Source organism: Schistocerca piceifrons, chromosome 1 (assembly GCF_021461385.2).
Source record: "Schistocerca piceifrons isolate TAMUIC-IGC-003096 chromosome 1, iqSchPice1.1, whole genome shotgun sequence".
Lineage (NCBI taxonomy): Eukaryota > Metazoa > Arthropoda > Insecta > Orthoptera > Acrididae > Schistocerca > Schistocerca piceifrons.
The window spans coordinates 277,713,071-277,735,339 of record NC_060138.1 but is presented as its reverse complement, the minus strand read 5'-3'; the positions used below and the strand labels follow the sequence as shown (position 1 = coordinate 277,735,339).

The window sequence follows — 22,269 nt, the reverse complement described above, 5'->3', positions numbered from 1 at the left end:
ATGAGGTTCATAAAATAACTGATGATGGCTGAAGTAGAGAGGATATGAAATGCAGACTGGCAATGGTAAGGAAAGTATTTCTGATGAAGAGAAATTTATTAACACTGAATACAGGTGTAAGTATTAAGAAGTCTTTTCTGAAGGTACTTGTCTGGAGCGTAGCCATGTATGGAAGCGAAACATGGACGATAAACAGATTAGACAAGAAGAGAATAGAAGCTTTTGAAATGTGATGCTACAGAAAAATGCTGAAGATTATGTAAGTAAATCACATAACTAATGAGGGTGTACTGAAAAGAATTAACGAGGCAAGAAATTTGTGGTACAACGTGACTAAAAGAAGGGGTTGTTGATAGGGTACATTTTGAGACATTAGTATTGGAGGGAAGTGTGGGGGGTAAAAATTGTAGAGGGAGACCAAGAGATTAATGAAGTAATCTGATCCAGAAAGATGTAGCTAGCTGTTGTTATTTAGAGATGAAGAGGCTTGCACAGAATAGAGTAGCTGGGAGAGCTGCATCAAACCAGTCTTTTGACTAAAGACTACAACAATAACAACAGAAGGCAGCACACAGTAAAGGAGAATGGATGTGACAATAAAGGTATAGCCTTCAGAAGTTGATTGATGGTTGGTTGATACTTAGCAATAGAAACTTCCACAGAATGAAACAACATAAAATACATCATATCAGATGACATTGCTGAATTGAAAGAACCACGAACAAAAGCATAAGATAAAATGTAACTGGAGAAATGATGAAACATTTCAGGAAATAGATTAAATAATAAATGTCGTGTGACTAGGGCCTCACATCGGGTAGACCGTTCGCCTGGCGCAAGTCTTTCGATTTGACACCACTTGGGTGACTTGCGCGTCGATGGGGATGAAATGATGATAATTAGGACAACACAACACCCAGTCCCTGAGCGGAGAAAATCTCCGGCCCAGCCAGGAATCGAACCTGGGCCCTTAGGATTGACATTTTGTCGTGCTGACCTCTCAGCTACCGGGGGCGGACAATATATTAAATGTGGAGGGAGCATTCAAACAGACAAAATGAATTTGATCAACAGTAAGTGATGTAAACTGATATACAGATGGCCTTCACTGACAGTGAACAGTATCCTTTTATAGAATGTGTCCTGTTAACAAATTCCTAAAAGCAAAAACTTTAATCTTTCACTCCTTCTTCTTATTTGATAATCTTTTTCTCTCATTTATATTTGGATTGTGCTTCCATCTTTCCTTTTCCATATTAGGACCCCTGTGCCTCTTTTTCATTCATTTTTTCTCGCCTGCATTTTTTCTTGTTCTATACAATGTACTCTAACTGGATTCTTCCCTATTTCTCATTCTCCTTTAATTAGCTTGTTTTTCTTCCAATAAATTACAAAATTAGAGTCTCTACCATTACATTTCATTGCTACTGTCTTCTCATGCAATATAACCACCCTACAGTAAGTTGCACTACAACCCACCTTAGAAGATGTAGTAGAGGGTGCACAGCGCACACCGCTATCGTAGCAACCCCCTCCCCTCCACTTCCCTTCAAGTCCCTATTTCACCCCTCCATTTCCATTTATTTGAGCATGGTGCCCAAGAAACCTTTGTGCTCTTATTTTTGTTGTAATTATTTCAAGGGATATATGTGGGAGGAAATAATACGTTGACTCTTCTTGTAGCAGACATTCTTAAAATTTCAACTATAGCCCTTTCAATGATATGTATTCCATCTTTTGTAGCTTATGCTATGGACAGATAAGCATATCCTGAAACTTTTCCCTTGTGTAAACAAACCTGCTGTCTCCCAGATTTCTGAAAGATCTTTCCTTTCGTTTCTATACATGTGTTTTTTCTAATCTTTTGTGGTCACTTCTCTTCTAAGTGATGAAAACCGTTTGATTGAGTGTCCCAGTGCAGTAACAACAGCAGTGACAGCAGTTTTTTTCTCCTAATATAATGAGGGGAGCTTTGAGACTTACAATTTTAACCATTGCTTTTTACTGCCACTTTTACTCCGATTGCTTGTTGAATATGCATTTTATTGCTCATATGCATATGTTAATACTCTTTCTATTTCAAGTAAATGAAATCAAATTCCATTCTTCCCTTTCAGGCTAAGAACTTCTTTCTGAAAGGGATGGAGCATGAACAGGACGGCAAATTATATGATGCTATTAGGTTTTACCGAAGAGCTGTTCAATTAGTGCCAGATATTGAATTTCGTCTGTATTCATCGAAGATGCAGAACCAGAAAGAAGAGGATGAGGAAGATGATACAAGTATATTAATTTTTAGTTTTTGTTACTTTTTTATTTTGGTTTTCTTTCTTTGTTACTAAAAGGACAAATCCTTGATATTGTACTTATACAGTGTGAAAAATCATGGCAAAATGAGGGACTAATCAAATCAGATGACACATTGACACAACTAATACCCTCCTTTATACTAGGAGGGTAAATCAATTATTGTCCGCAATTTAGTTATATTTTGGTAGTACTGTCATTTTTCGTTGGTGACTCATGCTTTGTTTATCTGTTGTTATATCTTCGCAATTCTGAAGCTGCTGGCTTGGTTTTGTTTTCGCTGCAATGCTCCGTTGTCTATTTGCATCAAAGAAGAGCAGTGTTCAGTGGTCCATTTTCTGTGGTTGGAAGGCATATCAGGGGCCAAAAGTCATCAAAGACTTTCAGTACAGTATGAGAACAGTGTTTTGCCACAACGGAGTGTCTACGAATGGATTGAAAGATACGAAACGGTCGCACAAGTGTTATGCACGATGAAGTAGCCGGACGACTGTTTACTGTCACAAATGAAGAAACCATTGACCATTCACATGAAATGATTCTGTTAGGCAGATGATTAACTATTGACGAAGTGCACATTGTCTGCAAATTAGTCACGTTTTTCTGCCTGCGAAAACATCCACAGCAGACTTGTGTTTCATAAAGTTTGTGCAAGGTGGGTCCCAAAACAGCTCACACAGTTGCATCAACAAACACATTTGGACATCTGCAAAAAACATTTGGATCGCTGTGGTAACGAAGGGGATAACTTCTTAGACAGGTTCATTACTGATGACGAAACATGGATCCATCATTACGAGCCAGAGAGTAAATGGCAGAGTATGGACTGGAAACATCCAAATTCGCCATGCAAGAAAAAGTTCAAGACCCAACTGTCCGCAAGAAAACTGATGCTTATGGTTTTTTGGGATGCACGAGGTCCAGCACTGGAACTTTATGGGGAAAGTGGCACAACAATAAACAGTATACAGTACAGTGAGATGCTTGCTGCCAGGCTAAAGCCTGCAATTCGAAGCAAATGCCGAGGATTGCTGTCAGAAGGTGGTGTGTTGTTGCACGATAATGCCCGTTCGCATACTGCTACCCGCATTGCTGGATCATCCTCCATATAGTCTCGATCTTGTCCTCTTCTGACAATCACTTGTTTGGGCATTAAGGGGCCGTTGATTTTCCTCGGACAAAGCAGTGAAAGAAGTGGTGCATTCGTGGCTCACAATTCAACCAAGAACCTTATTTTATGAGAACCTTCTTTTATGAGGGCATCAGGAAGCTTGTACAATGATGGACCAAGTGCGTTGAAACGCGAGGAGAATATGTCGAAAAATAACGTTCTTGTAAGTTTCCTATTTGATTACAATAAAATTTTATAACTACTTTGCGAGTAATAATTGACTTACCCTCATAGATTCTGATGCCTCATTTTATCCACACTGGTTGGTTGTAACTGGTGTGATTGTGCTTTATTTATCTTAGTAAAATGTAGTTATACAAAATGTACTTAAAACCTGTGTGATTGTGTTAAGCATGGGCATATGTAGAAATTTTTCCAAGAGGGGCAAAATTCTGAAATTGCAATTTTTTATGTAACTTATGAAATAAGTTTGAAAATCTGTCTTGCCTCAAATAACTAAATCTGTTGAGAACTACACAAAACTTTGTGTACCTCAAATGACTGATAGTTATCCAGTTATTATTTTATCCATGGCTGTAATATTCAGTGAGTGTAGTATATACTTCAAAATAAATTTCAGTCGTCAGTTCTTAGATATTTTTATTTCACTTTACCAGTTTCGAGAAATTAATTTGACATCTTCAGAAGCTTGCAAAATTCAGGATACAATAAATCTTTAGACCTTTGCATTTACAGGAGTTGTAAGAAATATATTACAAAAACTTACTTGGTATTGATTTATCGGATATCTGTGTGTTCTTCATAGAAGGGTAATGCCATGATATGTCCAAAAATGTACATATTTTATTAATTATTGTAAATACAGATTGACAATTTATGGTAACTGAATCGCATGTCTGTGTCAAGCTGTTGTGCTAGCAGCATGGAACATATATAAAAGGATATAAAATTATAACTAAGGTATATAAAGAAGTTATATGACAATATTATGAAAATGGTAGTTGCTACTCACCTGTCCTTGTACCCTTAAGTGAGGACTGTCCTGCCCACTATCCTTCCCACCCCTCCAACAGTGGTATTCCGCTGCCCACTGAACCTACACAATACCTTTGTCCATCCCTGCTCAACCCCTGCTCCCAACCCCTTGCCTCATGGCTCATATACCTGTAATAGACCTACATGCATGAACTGTCCCACACATCCTCCCACCACCACCTAGTCCTCTCCGGTCACAAGTGTCACTTATCCCAACAAAGGTGGGCTGGGCTAGTCACAGTATTTTCCATTGTGAAAGGCAGTGTTAATCTATAGTTTAGTAGCATCATAGACAGTTAATGCTGGAAATTCAAGAGTATTCTGTTACGAATAAAAAATGTGTACGCAGAATCCATAAGGAGCAAGTGTCCCCCCCCCCCCCCCCTGTCTCCAATCCCCTCATCCCCCGCCCCCACCATGCCCCTACCACCCTTACAGATACCTATATTTCCAGTCAGTTTGGCATTTCTTACCGATGATGGTTGTTAAATAGTGGAATAAATAATTATACTACAAGCGTCTTGGTGACTAAATTTCTTAGATATCTGTCTACTCATTATTTCCTTCTTGATACATTCCAGCAGTAAAAAAGTGTCTCATAGTTTGATAATCCTTTAGAAACAATGTCCAAATTAAACTCATTGATTAATCAGCCCTCAGGGAACGTATTGTTTATTGTTGTGTTGCCATTTATCTGTATTGCTATTTCTAGTATCACTTATTGACAGTAAATTGAATGAATAAGGGGGGTGCTCTTCTTCCTTATTTGCAGAAAAACTCATAAAGTTACCATTGAAGTCACCATATAAGTCTTATACTATATGCCGCTCACTGAAAGAAGCTCTCTGACAGCTTGGTACATTATTGCCAGCTTTAAACCACCGAGAGCGAAAGGCTGCCGCAGCCCTGGCTGAAAGCCCTAGTTGCCTAGAGCTGCGACAACACTGAGACGTTGCCATAGAAACATTAACAAAATTATGTTACGTGTTGGTTTGTGGCCGATGTGAGATGCATATGTGCCAATCCTGCTTCACTTGTGCAAACTCTCTTGCTGTCTGCACTGTAGTGATTTTTGTAACCTCATATTATGTAATCTGTGAATGCTTTACAGTGATGGTTTGTGACATCAACACATTATCATTAGATATTGAAAAATATTATATTGCTTGAAAAGCACTTTTAGTGATGTTGTTTGCTATGTATAAATGCACCTGCATATTTAAATTCTATTCTTCAGTTTTACCAGATATTTATTTAATAATTACAGATGGAAATGAAGAAGATTCTAGTGACTCAATGGATGAGGTTGATGTGTTGGATCGAGCCCAGAAGGTGTTTAACAAAACTCACTGTATTTGTTTACCAGAGTACCCACAGAAGGTATGTATGTCCATACAGACGTAGAACATTACTGTGCAATTATTGCACTTCATAACTTACTTACGTAATTCTATGATCTGCAGTTGAATGATACGCAATTGAAAGAACGTAGTCTTTGCTATTTCTGTTCAACCTTTGCACAAGTGTTATGTTGTTTACAAATCTTATTTGAGAGAAGACTTATTAGAAATGTAAATAATATCTGTGTGAATCTAGTAACCCAATTATTTTCCAGACAAAGCTAAATGCATTTACAGAAAGTATTTTTCTTATGGAATAGTCATACAGCATTTTATTTTTATACCAATAAACTTACTTACATTATTATTGTAGCCTGTAAATTTTATGAACCCCTCAACCCACTTAATACTTTCAGAAATTATGTAATTTCAACAGTATAGTATGTATAGATGACAGCATCATCCAGTGATGCAAAGCATTATTCCATACTACTGAAAAGGTTAAACATAACATCTCTTTGTAGTTGATGAGCCTATCAGAAGCAATCTTAAGTTGCCTTCCATTAAAGGAAGTTGCAAATTCTTTTCAAGAGATTAACTATTCTGCCATCTGATATGTGTTACTAGAAAAGTGTTTGGAAGTGACATGTATTGCAGACTAAATCAATTTCAATTTTTTTGCTTGTATTGGTGGTTGGCCCAGAACATACTAAATAACCTCCTTATCAATGATACTCTTAATCTAGAGGGGCAACAGCACGAATCTGAAAGTAAAATATCAGTAGGCTTAGAAATTTAAACGCTTGATCAAAACTTTAAATTCACTGCTATCAAACTATAAAGAAATATGCTAGAGTACATAAAGTGTTTACATGGAAAGAAAGTTAAATCACAGGTTTCAATATGTGTGAGCTTATTTGTATCTATTACCCATGTTGTATATCCCAGCACTGATGATTGTTGATGTTGACAGACAACACACATATCAGCACTGCCATTGGAGATAATGCTGTATATAATGCGGTGGGTGGTGTCCTCAGAGTTAGACATTCGATCACTGGAAATGTGCTCACGTGTTTGCCGTGGCTTCTACCTGTGTTGTCGGGATCCAAAGATTTGGAGGCTAGCATGTACCAGGTGAGAAACTAGAGTAGACTAGGTCATATTTGACTACTAAAAATAATAAGATGGAGTTACATTACAATATTTAGAAACAAGTCAGTGTGCAGAGTCATATTGAAAGTTTTAAAACTCTTATCTGTTGCTGCTGGTTGTTTAAAAACCAAGAAAGACAGTAAACAGTGGCATCTGCTGTTAGTAATTCAAATGAAATGACACAATTTCAGAGGCTTAACTGGTCTTGTACAGATTCCTGACCTTGGTACGAATTTTCACATGCCACTTCAGTCATGTTGTTACTAAGTTGTTTAAGATTCCTCTTGCTCAACCTGCTGTGTGGACTCTAGTACTTTATTTGTTTTCCTATACTTGTCTGTTGTACTGAGGCAGCAATGGAGTTGAAACGAGAGTGTTTTTGGATGATGACTTTTTTTGTGATTTTAAAATATGATTGACTGCAAGTCACTGTTTGTAAAATCTGTAGCAGGTTTTTAGCATTTCTTCAGTTTCCATTGCAACAATCCTCAGCTGATTTAAGGAGTTCAACCATGAGAGAAACTGTCTTGAAACTAAATTTTGTCATGGCTTCTGGTGACATCCACTACTGAAAAAAACTAGTTATGAGTTAGGGCTATGATTGAAGAGGATTTCCTTTGCACCTGTCAAGAAACTGAGTGCTGTTTTTGGGATTGGATCAGCAAAAGTTTGTAAAATCCTGCATGATGAACTGTGGTTAAAACACCTGGATATCACACTTATTAACCTCTCTACAAAAACTTTCTACATTGAATTCGGCCATCAGATACTAAAAACATTAATTTTGCATCTGTAAGGTAAGAGCAGTATTTAATGTTACAAATGAAGAATTTAGGCTGTACCAGCTGTACACTGAAATGAGGTGGTAATCATGTATTTCTATCTTCCTGGAAGGTAACCATCCACTAAAGTGAAAGGAAATAAGAATTGCGTGCAGATTCTTTAGAACAGGTGGGTTACAATGGCACCATTTTTGTAGATATAAGCAAAACAGTAACTTTAGATTGGACTTAATCAGCCAAATTCATCACATAATCAGGGGCAATAATGCAACATTGCAGAGGAACCATGGAGCCCATGGGATACTGTGATAAGGCTGCCTAGATCATTACCGAATCCCTGCCGCTTCACTCTTGGGACGCAAACTCGGCCAAAAGTTGGAAATAGTGTGAAATAAAGACTCATCCATCCAAGTGACAGTCTTCCATTGTTCCATCATCCACATTTATGGCTTCAGCACCTTGTTGTCCTGTGGTTTTGAAATTTCAGCTTGCCCTTCAATTACCAGTTTATGGAGCCCCTTTTTGTTGTTTTGTTACTGACTGTTTACGGAAGCAGCCACCATGCAAGCACCAATAATTTGCCCACATACAAATTCACTTGACTGTGACATAATGCACTCATAACTGCATGGAACACTGTTCTGACTGTGAGGGACAGTTGCAAAGTATTGAGGCACTTGCACGGGTGCTGTTAGTGATAAAATACAACAGTGCAACCTGCAGGGAACTGCATTTGTGTCCCAGGTATGCATTTTGTTCAGTGTTTCCATATTTTTGTCCAACCCCTGTTTCCTCTTCCTATTCTTAAAAATCATATGGAATTGTCTATAGCCATGTTGATTTGAGTTTTCAAAACCTGTCTTCGGCATGTAAGATTCATACCTAAAAACTTTCCAAAAGAAGTGTAATGAGATGCCTTCACCAGTTGGTTTGATTGGATTCAGCTGTGCGTAGAACACCAGGGACAGAAGTAACAGTTGTAAGGATATGTGTTTTTAAATATGCCAGTTAAAATGATAATCTCAAAACTTTCAGAATATCATTTGCATTGTGCGTTACTAGAAAATGTTTTTATATGTATTTTTTTTTTAGGCAGATATTGTAAGAGGGTTTTTTTTTTTTCCAGATGCATGAAAATGTTGAATAACTGTCTCTCAAGTATGGTATTTTGTATGAACTGCACCATAACTGAAATAACAAAAACACGAAATGAGCTTTGTCAGATTAACACTAGTCTTGATACCTAGTGCTGAGTAATGTATGGGCAGAACAAAAGAGGGGAGATATCTGCTAAGATTTCAAAGCACTTAGCAGTGCTGGATAAGAACAAAAATTTCATAACTATGTAGACATCTCTGCAATTTTGTAACATAGTCTACTACTTATCACTTAATTCCTAGTTTGATGATGGTCTGTTCTTGCACCATTGACCTGGTATTTGAGAGTATGTGTATCAATAATCTCTCACACACATGAAATCATATTTGTGTTTATGATATTATATTACAAAATTACAAATGTAATTAATTCTTTTCTCTTTCTTTTGCTCCTCTTTAAGAACTACACAGTGTCAGGTTGCTTGGCTTTCTTCTTGCGTGAAACGTAATTGTTTGGCAGTTCATGGTTACGTGCATTAAGGGGCTCCGGAACGCCCTATACTTGCAATGTTAAAATAACGCTTATAAATTACATCTTTCCTCACAAAGTATTTGAGGTAGGAAGTTGAACTTTTTACAGATTATTTATTGGAATATGGGCTACAACTTAACACAGGGATTTTACAAAATTTTAGTTCAGTTATTAAAGATGATTTTTTTTCAATTGTAATGAAAATTCACAACATTTTTTTGCAATTTTTTATTTATATATTCAAAAATATACAGTTTTTTGGAAAAAGGTTGTGTTACATTATGCAGAAGGTACTGTGTAACATTTACTGAAAGTTTGAAACAAATATGTTTGGAAGATCCTTAGAAAACATGTAATTAGTATGAGAAAATAAAAGTTCTGGGAATCGAGCGACAAAGATTGGATTAACTTTTTAGTGCATTCCAGGTCCATAGGATGGATTATCTTCATCCTCTGCAAACTCCTCCTCCAGCTTCCTCTTGTTCCTCCTCCTGTTTACTCTTGCTTGTATTTCTAGACTCTTTACAGCCCTGTCTGCAGGCCGAAGGCGTTCCTTGTCTAAAGCAAGCATCGCTCGTACCATGTTGGAAACTATCTTCATTCCCATATTTCTAAATACCTTGCACCTTACAATGTTGCCATCATTGAAAGTCGCAACAGCATCATACACACCAAAGTGAAGTATTTCTATTTACTCATTATTATACTTCAACAAAACAGAGACTCAAGAAACAGAATTAATTACGAATATTTTCGAGATAAAGACAGAGTAAATAAACATGAAACAATCGACAATCACACCAGAGATATATATTGAACCATCACAGGTTAGCCACAACACATACTTTATTTCACATCACTAAAATGTACCTGATGAACACGGACGTTAATAATAACACCATTTGACAGCAGTTTAACAGCGCCATAGTGGGTCACGCCCATGTAGAACACATTTCAAAAAAAAATTTAAAAATAGTTGTAGTCTTCGGAATTGAATAAATTATATAGCTATTAAAAGGTAATAGTCTGCAGATTCAGAAAACGCAAAAAAGTAAAAATTGAACTTTTCATGAGTTTGAGCCTTTCCGGAGCCCCTTAAGGACTTCTTAGGTATCTTGTAGATTCATGTCGCAAAAATATTTTCCATCCTACTTGCAGTATATCATCTCGTGCAACAGTGTGTGTATTCAGTGTAGAGAATGACTGTGATAGTAGTGTAGAGGATGACTTTGATAGTAAAGAAGCCAGAGATTATTTGGGCCAGATTTAGTGTTGTGACACACAGTTTTCTACAAAAGATTTAATATTATGTATATTTTTAAAATGGCAGAAATGATGCTAGCAAAGCATCATTCTCTTATTTAAATGAAGCATCTGCTTGAATGTATGTCGAGGTTAGTAATGTTTGAATGTATAAATTATTCCATGGTTGCAAGATTAAAAATTTAAAAAATGGAAAAATCACTAGCCCAGACAACATAAACTGAAATTTTGAAATACAGTATAACCCACTTTTACATTCCCGGAATTAATATTTTGTTGCCATTTATGACATTTTTTATTGCTCCCATCAGATTTCTTATCTTCACAATGTTAATATACACCTGATCTCTTGTTAACATATTTATTATTTTCCTGTTATTTACACTTTATGAAACAGTATTTGTGGGTAAGAAACTGACATTATTAGCATAAAATGACGATGGCTCGGCGTTCTCCTCCAAGTACTGGTTACAAACATTACACAGTTAAGTTGCTTGACACCAGGGTGCTCTACTCAACAGATCTGAGTTGGTAAAGTCGGGAAAGATTGGTGCTTTTATCTGCTTCCACAGCGAAGCTCTATCAGTCATGGTGTCTGATGGGAGAAACTAAATTCATTTGAATAATGACCAATCCAGATAGTTTTCAAACTGCCTCTGCTGCACATGTGCACCTTTGTGATTGTTGCGATCATCATGACACCTAGAACGCATGTTTCACAATTTTTGTTATTTTGTAATTTATTGCGTTAATTGACACCTTTGCACTCCTTGAGTTGCTCAAATGTTTTTGGTTTATTTAACGAAACACTGCACTGGTTATGTATTTTTTCATGCAATATATGTTTTCTAGACTTTATTCTTGTTGTCAAGTGCAAATATTTACGTAAATGTTTTCTGTGATGTTTCACACAAAGACAATGTGAGTAAGGTGTGTGTGTGTGGGGGGGGGGTCTGCATAATGGAGGAAGCACAGTACTTCATAAACTCAAAAAAGACAACTAGAGTGCAAGAGCTGCAGGACAGCATATCAGATGCAGATATTGCACAATTTACTTCTGTAAATATTTGTGCTCAGTAGCAAGATTAAATTTTTGAAAAGCATTGCACTAAGGATGGAAAAATATGTAACTGGTGCAGTGTTTCATTATTTGAATAATGAATTTCACAATTTCTGGATTTTCAGTTGTGATGAACAGTATTAAGTCAAAGGTTTCCACTTTCAAGTCAGTCACCATTTCTAGTTACGTCGGCAGCTAAATAGAGTATGGAATTTTGATACCCTTTTTTGGATAATGAACAAGCCCCTAATAGTGTTTTGATGCCTGTTGCATACATATTTCGAACATAAGTATGAAAATGCAAGGGGGATTCTATACATAAATGCATGGTGGTTGCTATACATAACTTTTATGAATTAAAAAATTATTTTCCACATTTTACATTTTTGTGTATTTTACACCACTTTTTAATCCCTTTTCATACATTTCATACTAGAAGCAAAAGATAGTCCCTAAAAATGGATGCTAAAGAAAGGTTGTGTAGGTGTTTTAGAAAGGGAATGGAATAGACTCAAGTAGCTCTGGAGAAAGAGTACTAAACATATCACTACACCATTGCCGTAATAACAAGGCAAATCAGAAGAATTGAAAAACTTCTCTTGGGTAAAGATGAAGATGATTTCTGCAAAGATCATTCATATATCATCAGCATATTGAGCATACAACAGGTGATTGAGAGATTGAGAAACAGTAAGAACATAATTTAGAAACCCTATTTATTCGCTGTTGTTGTTGTTGTGGTCTTCAGTCCTGAGACTGGTTTGATGCAGCTCTCCATGCTAATCTATCCTGTGCAAGCTCCTTCATCTCCCAGTACCTACTGCAACCTACATCCTTATTGTATTCATCTCTTGGTCTCCCTCTACGATTTTTACCCTCCACGCTGCCCTCCAATGCTAAATTTGTGATCCCTTGATGCCTCAGGACATGTCCTACCAACCGATCCCTTCTTCTAGTCAAGTTGTGCCACAAACTTCTCTTCTCCCCAATCCTAATCAATACCTCCTCATTAGTTACGTGATCTACCCATGTAATCTTCAGCATTCTTCTGTAGCACCACATTTCGAAAGCTTCTATTCTCTTCTTGTCTAAACTATTTATCGTCCATGTTTCACTTCCATACATGGCTACACTCCATACAAATACTTTCAGAAACGACTTCCTGGCACTTAAATCTATACTCAATGTTAACAAATTTCTCTTCTTGAGAAACGCTTTCCTTGCCATTGCCAGTCTACATTTTATATCCTCCCTATTTCGACCATCATCGGTTATTTTGCTCCCCAAATAGCAAAACTCCTTTACTACTTTAAGTGTCTCATTTCCTGATCTAATTCCCTCAGCATCACCCGACTTAATTCGACTACATTCCATTATCCTTTTGCTTTTGTTGATATTCATCTTATATCCTCCTTTCAAGACACTGTCCATTCCGTTCAACTGCTCCTCCAAGTCCTTTGCTGTATCTGACAGAATTACAATGTCATCGGCGAACCTCAAAGTTTTTATTTCTTCTCCATAGACTTTAATACCTATTCCGAATTTTTCTTTTGTTTCCTTTACTGCTTTCTCGATATACAGATTGGATAACATCGGGGAGAGGCTACAACCCTGTCTCACTCCCTTCCCAGCCACTGCTTCCCTTTCATGCCCCTCGACCCTTATAACTGCCATCTGGTTTCTGTACAAATTGTAAATAGCCTTTTGCTCCCTGTATTTTACTCCTGCCACCTTTAGAATTTGAAAGAGAGTATTCCAGTCAACATTGTCAAAAGCTTTCTCTAAGTCTACAAATGTTAGAAATGTAGGTTTGCCTTTCCTTAATCTGTTTTCTAAGATAAGTTGTAGGGTCAGTATTGCCTCACATGTTCCAATATTTCTACGGAATCCAAACTGATCCTCGCCGAGGTCGGCTTCTACCAGTTTTTCCATTCGTCTGTAAAGAATTCGTGTTAGTATTTTGCAGCTGTGAGTTATTAAACTGATAGTTCGGTAATTTTCACATCTGTCAACACCTGCTTTCTTTGGGATTGGAATTATTATATTCTTCTTGAAGTCTGAGGGTACTTCACCTGTCTCATACATCTTGCTCACCAGATGGCAGAGTTTTGTCAGGACTGGCTCTCCCAAGGCCGTCAGTAGTTCCAATGGAATGTTGTCTACTCCCGGGGCCTTGTTTCGACTCAGGTCTTTCAGTGCTCTGTCAAACTCTTCACGCAGTATCGTATCTCCCATTTCATCTTCATCTACATCCTCTTCCATTTCCATAATATTGTCCTCAAGTACATCGCCCTTGTATAGACCCTCTATATACTCCTTCCACCTTTCTGCTTTCCCCTCTTTGCTTAGAACTGGGTTTCCATCTGAGCTCTTGATATTCATGCAAGTGGCGCTCTTTTCTCCAAAGGTCTCTTTTAATTTTCCTGTAGGCTGTGTCTATCTTACCCCTAGTGAGATAACCCTCTACATCCTTACATTTGTCCTCTAGCCATGCCTGCTTAGCCGTTTTGCACTTCCTGTCGATCTCATTTTTGAGACGTTTGTATTCCTTTTTGCCTGCTTCATTTTCTGCATTTTTATATTTTCTCCTTTCATCAATTAAATTCAGTATTTCTTCTGTTACCCAAGGATTTCTACGAGCCCTCCTCTTTTTACCTACTTGATCCTCTGCTGCCTTCACTACTTCATCCCTCAGAGTTACCCATTCGTCTTCTACTGTATTTCTTTCCCCCATTCCTGTCAATTATTTATTTGTAGACAATATGAAGTAGGATAGATTGCTACTTCCCACTTAGAACAGGTAATGTTTGATAGAGAGGCACATTTAAAATAGACTAAGCTATTGGACATATTCTTTCTATAGATTTAGAAACATGCATGTGGGTCTGGCGCGCACACACACACACACACACACACACACACACACACACACACACACACACACACACACACACACACACAGAGAGAGAGAGAGAGAGAGAGAGAGAGAGAGAGAGAGAGAGAGAGAGAGAGATATTTGTACATGCACAAGGGCAGCCCTGATTTTGATGGGTAGGAAATGTCTGTGACAGGACTGGAGTAGGTGATAGTGGGAGGAAGTATTGGATAGATCTTGCTTCTAAGTGTCTTACAGGGATTTGAGCCATGGGGCATGGCGCTAAGAGCAGGAGTGGAATAGTGACAGACAGAGATATTGTGTAGGTTAAGTGGACAGCATAATACCACTGGGGGAAAGACAGAAAGGATATTTCTCATTTCAGGACATGGAGAGAGGTAGTTGAAGATCTGGTTTCACCATATCCTTGCCCATCCGTATTCCACACCTGCTCCTAACCTCTTCTCCTATCGCCCATATCACTCTAAAGACCTAGATACAATACCTCTCTCACACATCCTCCCTCTGCCACCTAATACTGTCCTGTCACCGTCGTTTCGAACCCCATCAAAATCAAGACCGTGTGTGAAAAAGCAGCCATGTAGTTTAGCAGCTTAGCTGCAATCACTGTGCTATATTCTATGTGGGCATGATCATTAACAAGCTGTCTGTCCACATGAATGGCCACCTCCCAACTGTGCCCAAGAGACAGCTGGATCATGTAGTTACCACACAACACAGTGTGCTTGACTTGAGTGACTGCTTCAGAGCTTGTAGCATCTCGATTCTTCCTACCAAAACAGCCTTTTTGAACTGAACAGATGGGAACTCTCCCTACCAAATACCCTTCGTTCCTATAACCCCATGTGTCTCAACCTTTGTTACTCCCTGTCGTGCCCTTTCATGCTCTCACTGCAACCTCATAAGAACTTCATCTCGACAGTGGACTTGCATAGTCATTTCCACTTCTCTGCTCCCCCTCCACCACTCAGACCCCCAAACATATCTCCCAATGCTGTACATGGAAGGCCATTCCTGTCACCACCATGCCCCTGCATAATCTCACTCACAACACTATAAAGTATCTTCCCCCACCCCTACTCGGCTATCCCTCCACTTCCCTGCCCCTTGCTCAGTCCATCTGATATCGCCCCTCACTTCAGTCTCGCTTCACTGCTGTCACAGCAGTGGCCATCTTTTGTGTGTGTGTGTATTTAGTGAATTTTCACCCTGCAAAATTAATTCTGGAAATTATCCTGCAGGCTATGGCTAAGCCGTTTCTCACACTGTCCTTTCTTCCAGGAGTGTTAGTTCCACAAGGTATGCAGGAGAACTTCTGTGAAGTGTGGAAGGTATAAGAGGAGGTACTGGGGGAAATAAAGCTGTGAGGGGTGGTTGTGTGTTATGCTTGGATAACTTGTCAGTAGAGCATCTGCCAACAATAGGCAGAGGTCTCAGATCCCAGTCTGACAAATAGTATTACTCTCCAAGATAGTTTCAATCAGTGCACACACTGCTGCAGAGTGAAAAATCATTCTCAGATAGTCCCTGCTCAAATTTCACTAAGCTTGGGCACCACAAGCTGAACAAAAGATATGAACAAAAGTTTTGTGCACTTCTGAAGAGAAGTGTGTGTGCCTACATGCTGACCCATGACAGATCTGTAATTAGTCATTATATCTAAGCAATAATTTTCTTCAGAAACAATGAATGATGCAAAAACAAGTTTTGTGGTGGCCTGGGTAGGCACTTTTAAAATTAACACAAGAATTACAAGAAGGTTTGGAAGGAATATTTGTGTGAAAATCATGTTTAGCTGGTAGAAGTTTGTCAGTAGTGTACAATTGGCACACTCACTGATGTTTCTTTTTGTAGAGTGTGGGGCATCACTTGTGCAGACTTTGATCCATACCAATCTTGGCGTGAAATGTACATAAAGCGACCACGCCTCAATTTCCATGGGTGCTATATTAGCAAGACATCGTACATTAGATACGGTGAAAATAGTTTTCAGGATCAGTTTTACAGTCCCGTCCATCTTGTTGCATACTTCAGATACCTCAGGTAAGTGTACTTAACAAATTCATATGGAGATGATAGAAAGTAATTGTACAGATGTGCAGCCTAACTTTTTGGATTCCAGATATCATACCAGGGAAATTTATTGAAACATTCTCTATTGTTATGATTATTTTCCTTAAATAGTAACATTATGTCAGTCGACATGTTGAACTCTGATACTGTCCACAAACTGTTAATACCATGTTACAGTACTAATAAAAAATTACAGCATTTTTATGTGAAACATGTAAATATGTTACAAAGGTATAGCCACATCTGACGACTTGCATTCACATATTCAAGTTTTGTAAACACGGTTTTATTCATGTGCTGAATAATATGTTTCAATTCTGCATCTTTGGCTGCCAGGTTCTTCCCAGGAGGGACTGTCCTAATGTTGACAACAGCTGATGAGCCTCCTGGCTGTGTTGGCCAGCTGACCTACCGCACACCACGACACCCACAAGTGAGTATTTTAGGCCACAATTGGAAATGAAATTAGACGAAGGATGTAAACACACGATCTAGAAACTACATTGGATCACATTGCAAATTAAATTCTTTAAAAGATAGATAGGAATTTGTATGAGAGTATGTTTAGAAACAGTGAAAATAAGTTGAAACTTTGACATTTCAGCAGATATTTGCAGTTTCATTTCTGCAATAAGTAGCTGGAGTCAGCCCAGACAAATACCGTTCATCACATGACAAGTGTCAATGAAAATGATTGATTTGTTTTTTTGGTAAAAACAAAATGCTCTTTAAAGTAGAATTTTATGTGCCAATTTGATATAGCAGTCTCAGACTAGTCCAATGCAATATGAAGGTTATCGATATGTATTAATAGGGAGAGTGAAATATGAAGAATAAACAGTTCTCCAGCAACGCCTGGATACCACTGACTTGTGCTGTCTGGTATCACTGTGCAGCAGCACTACTCAATCAAATTTGGCAACTCCTAAAACAACATAGTTCAACCACATTTGCACTTGATCGTTGAAATCTTGGGGAGAGACAAATCAGTAAGTTTGTTTATTTTCATTCAATGTCACATGGAATAATGTTCTTGGGTAACTCATCCTTAAGGATGAACTTCTTCATTGCTCAAATCATGTTGTAAGAATAATATGTTGTGCTCAGCAGCAATTATCATGTAGGTATCTGTTTAAGCAGTTAGGCATTTTGATTACTGCTTCATATTATATTTATTCCCTCATGAAGTTTGTTGTAAATAATCCACTGCAGTTCAGAAAGAACAGAGATGAACATAATTACAGTAAATTACATTCATAATGACACATTAAGGTTATCTTTCGCATGAAAAGGGGTGCACAATGCTGCAGCCAAAATTTTTTACCACCTAGCCAGTGATGTAAAATGATAACAGACAGCAAAGTAAAATCCATTCATATTATAAAAATAAATGTGTGTTGGGGGGGGGTCGTCTGTGTGCGTGCTTGCATGAGTGCTTGTGCGCCACATCTCCTCCTAAACTTGATACACATCTTCCTTATTGTCTGACGACAATCACTGTTGGGGTAAGAACCATCTACTTATCATAGTTCAGGAGATAGAATGTCATAAAGAGTGAGATGCATGAAAAACTGCCACATCATGTATGATGTTTAAAGTTCTTATTTCTGTACTACTAATCCTATTCACAATAAATTTCGCAGACAGTAGCCCTAACTTGGAGATCTTCCTCGGTAGCAACATCACCCAAAACATTGCTGGGCCAACCTCCTCTTCATCAGTGCAAATCAACAACCGAACCTCAAACTTAGAGACAGTTGATCAACCTGGACATGAAAACCATACCTCTGAAGAAATAATGGAGGCGTCTCCTGTTTCTAAATCTTGTAGTGCAACATATACAAAACCAGGTACTCTGAAGCTCCCAGGCTTCAAGCAACAGCCATATCTCATCCTAAAGTATTACTATCATTCAGTTGACTGTATTCATTCAGTGGACTGTATGTGGCATTAGATTGCATAGGGCAGAATTGCACTGCTATTAAGTTCACAGTCCCCATGAGTTATATAACTGCAAGAAATGAAAAACATATATATTTGATGACAAACTACACTTTCAAATATAGAAATTTTTTCCTGAAGTCCAACTTATCATGGTAAGCAGGAAATCCAGGTTTGAGGCCCAGTCTGGCTAAAATTTTCTTATGTTGCTTTAGGTAGTAAATCTGTACTTATTACAGTGAAGTTGAATTTCAGGAATAAATTCAAACAAAATATAGCGTCAAGACCAATGTTACGTTTACACTTCACTCCAATGTGTATGACTTTCCTTCCAAGGAGGGATTTCCAGCTCACGGGACTGTAATGTTGCTCATCTGAGACGGTGTCTGTAGCCAAATAATTTCATTGAACACCTTGTTGCAAACTGTTGCTGTCCAGCTTTCCCTTGTCTGAATTACATTTTATGTATGCAACCCCTACATACCCCTATCGTTAGTTCTACAGGGATGGGCATACTACAGCTTATCACTCAGTTCCCAAAACATTTCTTGCTGCTCAGTTCTGCAATACCCACCACCCCATTTGGTCCTCCCCTGGAGTCTGGCAAGGGGTACTCTCATGGCAGTGCTACAGACATGCATGTGAAGTATGTATCCTAGACCGCCCGGATAGCCGCATGGTCTGGCATACTGCTTCCCGAGTGGGAAGGTGAGCTGGTCTCCTGCATAAGATTATAGTTGAGGTCCAGTGTGCAGGCCAGCCTGCAGGGTTATTGTGTGGTTCGGTCCCCAGTAGACAACCCCCCCCCCCCCCCCTCCCTCCCCCAGGAACATCTCATACCAGATGAGTTTAACCCAAATGTTTGCATGGTAGAGTAATTATGTTGTACACGCATGTGGAGACTGTGTTAGCGCAGCAATCACCAACATAGTGCAAGTGATGCGGAATAAGGGAACCAGCTTGCATTCACTGAGGCATATGAAAAACCACCTTAAAAATGAAACCACAAACATAAATTCCAAGTGAAAAGGGATGATAGGAAGAAAAAATGACAGCAAATAAAGTAGTTAATATGATAATTAAAACAATGCAGTTTAGGATGATAAATAAGTTACATTTAAACCAATTAACAAAATAAAAATTGTGATCAAAGTCAATCTGATAAAGATTTAAAAGTATAAAATTTTGGAAGCACCTCATGGGACAATGGCAGCTGCACTCTTCACACTGTCCATATATGTTACAAAAAGGACAAACAGTTGCATGCAAAAAAGTATTTGTATTGTTTCTGATAATCTAGAACATGATGTTGCCTTGGTGTATCAGACTCAGAAGACTGTATTGAATTTTTTTAAGAGTGAATTTCCAGAAATTCATCTTGCATATGTTGAATATTTCACTGATGGTTGTGCTGCATTATATGAAAATTGTAAGAATTTCATAAATATCTGCTACCATGAACACGACTTCAACATAAAGTGCAGGTGGGCCTTTTTTGTTACCACACATGGAAAATCTCCCTTTGATGGTATTGGTGGCACTGTTAAAAGATTTATCACAAAAACAAGTTTGCAAAGAGTTTATAAAGATCAAATACTTGCAGCTTCACAGGTATTTGAATTCTGTTGTGAGAACCTGCAAGGCATTTCAGTTCTCTTTGCTTCAAAAGATGAAATGGTACATGTCTGGACATTATTTTTCTCAGCACTTTACAAATGCAAAAACAATTCCTGGAATACAATCTATGCATCACATTGTACCGCACCAATATCACCCACCAAGATTGGAGCAAAAAAGTGGAGCTGTGATACGAATTTTAGTATCGTGCATGATTTCTCAGCTGCACTTCCGACACTAATGCCAGAATGCACTATGCAGCCCAACTACTGTGTTGCATGTCCATATGACTCATCTTGGTATTTGGGAATTGTTGAGAAGGTGAATTGTGAAAAAGGAGATGTTACCGTTAGGTTCATGCATCCTCATCGACCATCCTCTTTCTTCTGTTGGCCTGATAATGATGTTTCTTTATCTGATATTCTGTGTGAAGTTGTTATCACCACAGCAACAGGCCATACTTATTCTCTGAGCAAAGCACCCTCAGAGTTGCTGGAAGAAAATTGCTTCTCATACAAAAAAATGTTATCTAAGCATCAATGCATCGCGTCACGTGTGTAGTTCCTAATCAACTTGAATGCAGATTGCAGCACCAGCATTTTGTGCACTGTTGACAATATTGGCTTTTGACAAAATGCTTAAATATTATAAACAAAATGCTATTTATTTTTACATCGAGTTAATTTGGTTGTAGCAGAGGTAAGAAAGTGTCCATATGTCATGTAATGTACAGGTTGCCCTATATTTTATAATGTGTAATTTTGTTTCATATATTGCAATATTTGTTCAGTTTGGATATTGTTATGTGTACTTATGTTGTTAATGTCTTTTGGGTAGTAATACCATTTTTTGCTTGAAAACTGCAGCCAATTTTACAAATTTGTACAGTTTGCTTTGAAGTAACGCATTGCATCAAACTTTCAGCAATTGCTACCAACAGAATGTATGTAAAGCAATAAAAATTGGCGGAAGTTCACGATATTAGATTCAAAAGCAGTACACAAAATCTCAGTTCACAACTAGATAATGGGTGTCATAGCATGGATGACTTGATATGGAATGACCCCTAGTTGTAATGTTGCAAAGAGATATGAAATGGAATGTGCTTGTAAGGATTGTAGAGGGAAGGTGAATTGTCGACTTTTGTTTTTTTGGGGGAATTTAGGAAAGTGTGATTTATCTGAAAAGGAGACCACAAATAGGACACTAGTGAGACCCATTCTTGAGTACAGCGTGAATGTTTGGTTCCGCACCAGGTTGGATAGACAGAAGATGTTCAAGCAATTCAGAGGCAGACAGCTAGATTTGTTACTGGTAGGTGCGAACAACATGCAAGTATTATGAAGATGCTTCGAGAACTCAAAAGGGAAACCCTAGAGGAGAGACGAATGTTCTTTTCAAGGAAAACTATTGAGTAAATAGAGCTGGCATTTGAAGTTGACTGCAGATGTATTCTACTGCTGCCAACATACAAGTCATCTAAGGACCACAAAGATCGAGCTAAGAGAAATTAGGCCTCATACGAACATACATACAGTCATTTGTCCCTCACTCTGTTTGCAAGGGGAACTGGAAAGGAAAGGACTAGTGGTGGTACAACATATACTCCGCCATGCACCATATGGTGCCTTCCAGCATATTTATGTAGATGCAGATAATAAGAGCTGGCACGCAATGAACTGCTGGCTAATATTGCCAGTCCCAGTCTTAAGAGATGAAAATTTTACAAAAACTAGCCCTGCCACAAAGAAACACACCAGTAAGAACACACACATAAATCACATCGTTTACTGGAATTGCCTGGAAAGAGTACTAAGAATTGCATAATGCTAATTACTTTTTGCTGTAAAAAAAAATAAATAAATAAATAAAAAAGATTCATTTTTCTTGGCAGAAAGATGTTTTATACAAGACACTGGATGAAATGGGATTTATCTGGAGTAGATCGCCAAGAAAGATTCTGGTAGAGAGAACTGATGCAATTGACTGGTGATGCAAATACTTCATACAAGTAAGCACATAAAAAAGCAAAAGAGAAA

General features: G+C 38.1%; 1 protein-coding gene across 1 annotated transcript in view; it reads left to right on the top strand.

Moving 5' to 3' along the window:
• Positions 1–22,269, top strand: part of LOC124770931 (F-box only protein 9) — an 82,805-nt gene that overhangs the window by 48,225 nt on the left and 12,311 nt on the right. Inside the window, exons 4-8 of the mRNA XM_047249256.1 lie at positions 2,118–2,283; positions 5,742–5,854; positions 6,788–6,951; positions 16,454–16,642; positions 17,009–17,105. Coding sequence (XP_047105212.1) covers positions 2,118–2,283; positions 5,742–5,854; positions 6,788–6,951; positions 16,454–16,642; positions 17,009–17,105 — 729 coding nt within the window. The remainder of the gene's footprint in view (positions 1–2,117; positions 2,284–5,741; positions 5,855–6,787; positions 6,952–16,453; positions 16,643–17,008; positions 17,106–22,269) is intronic.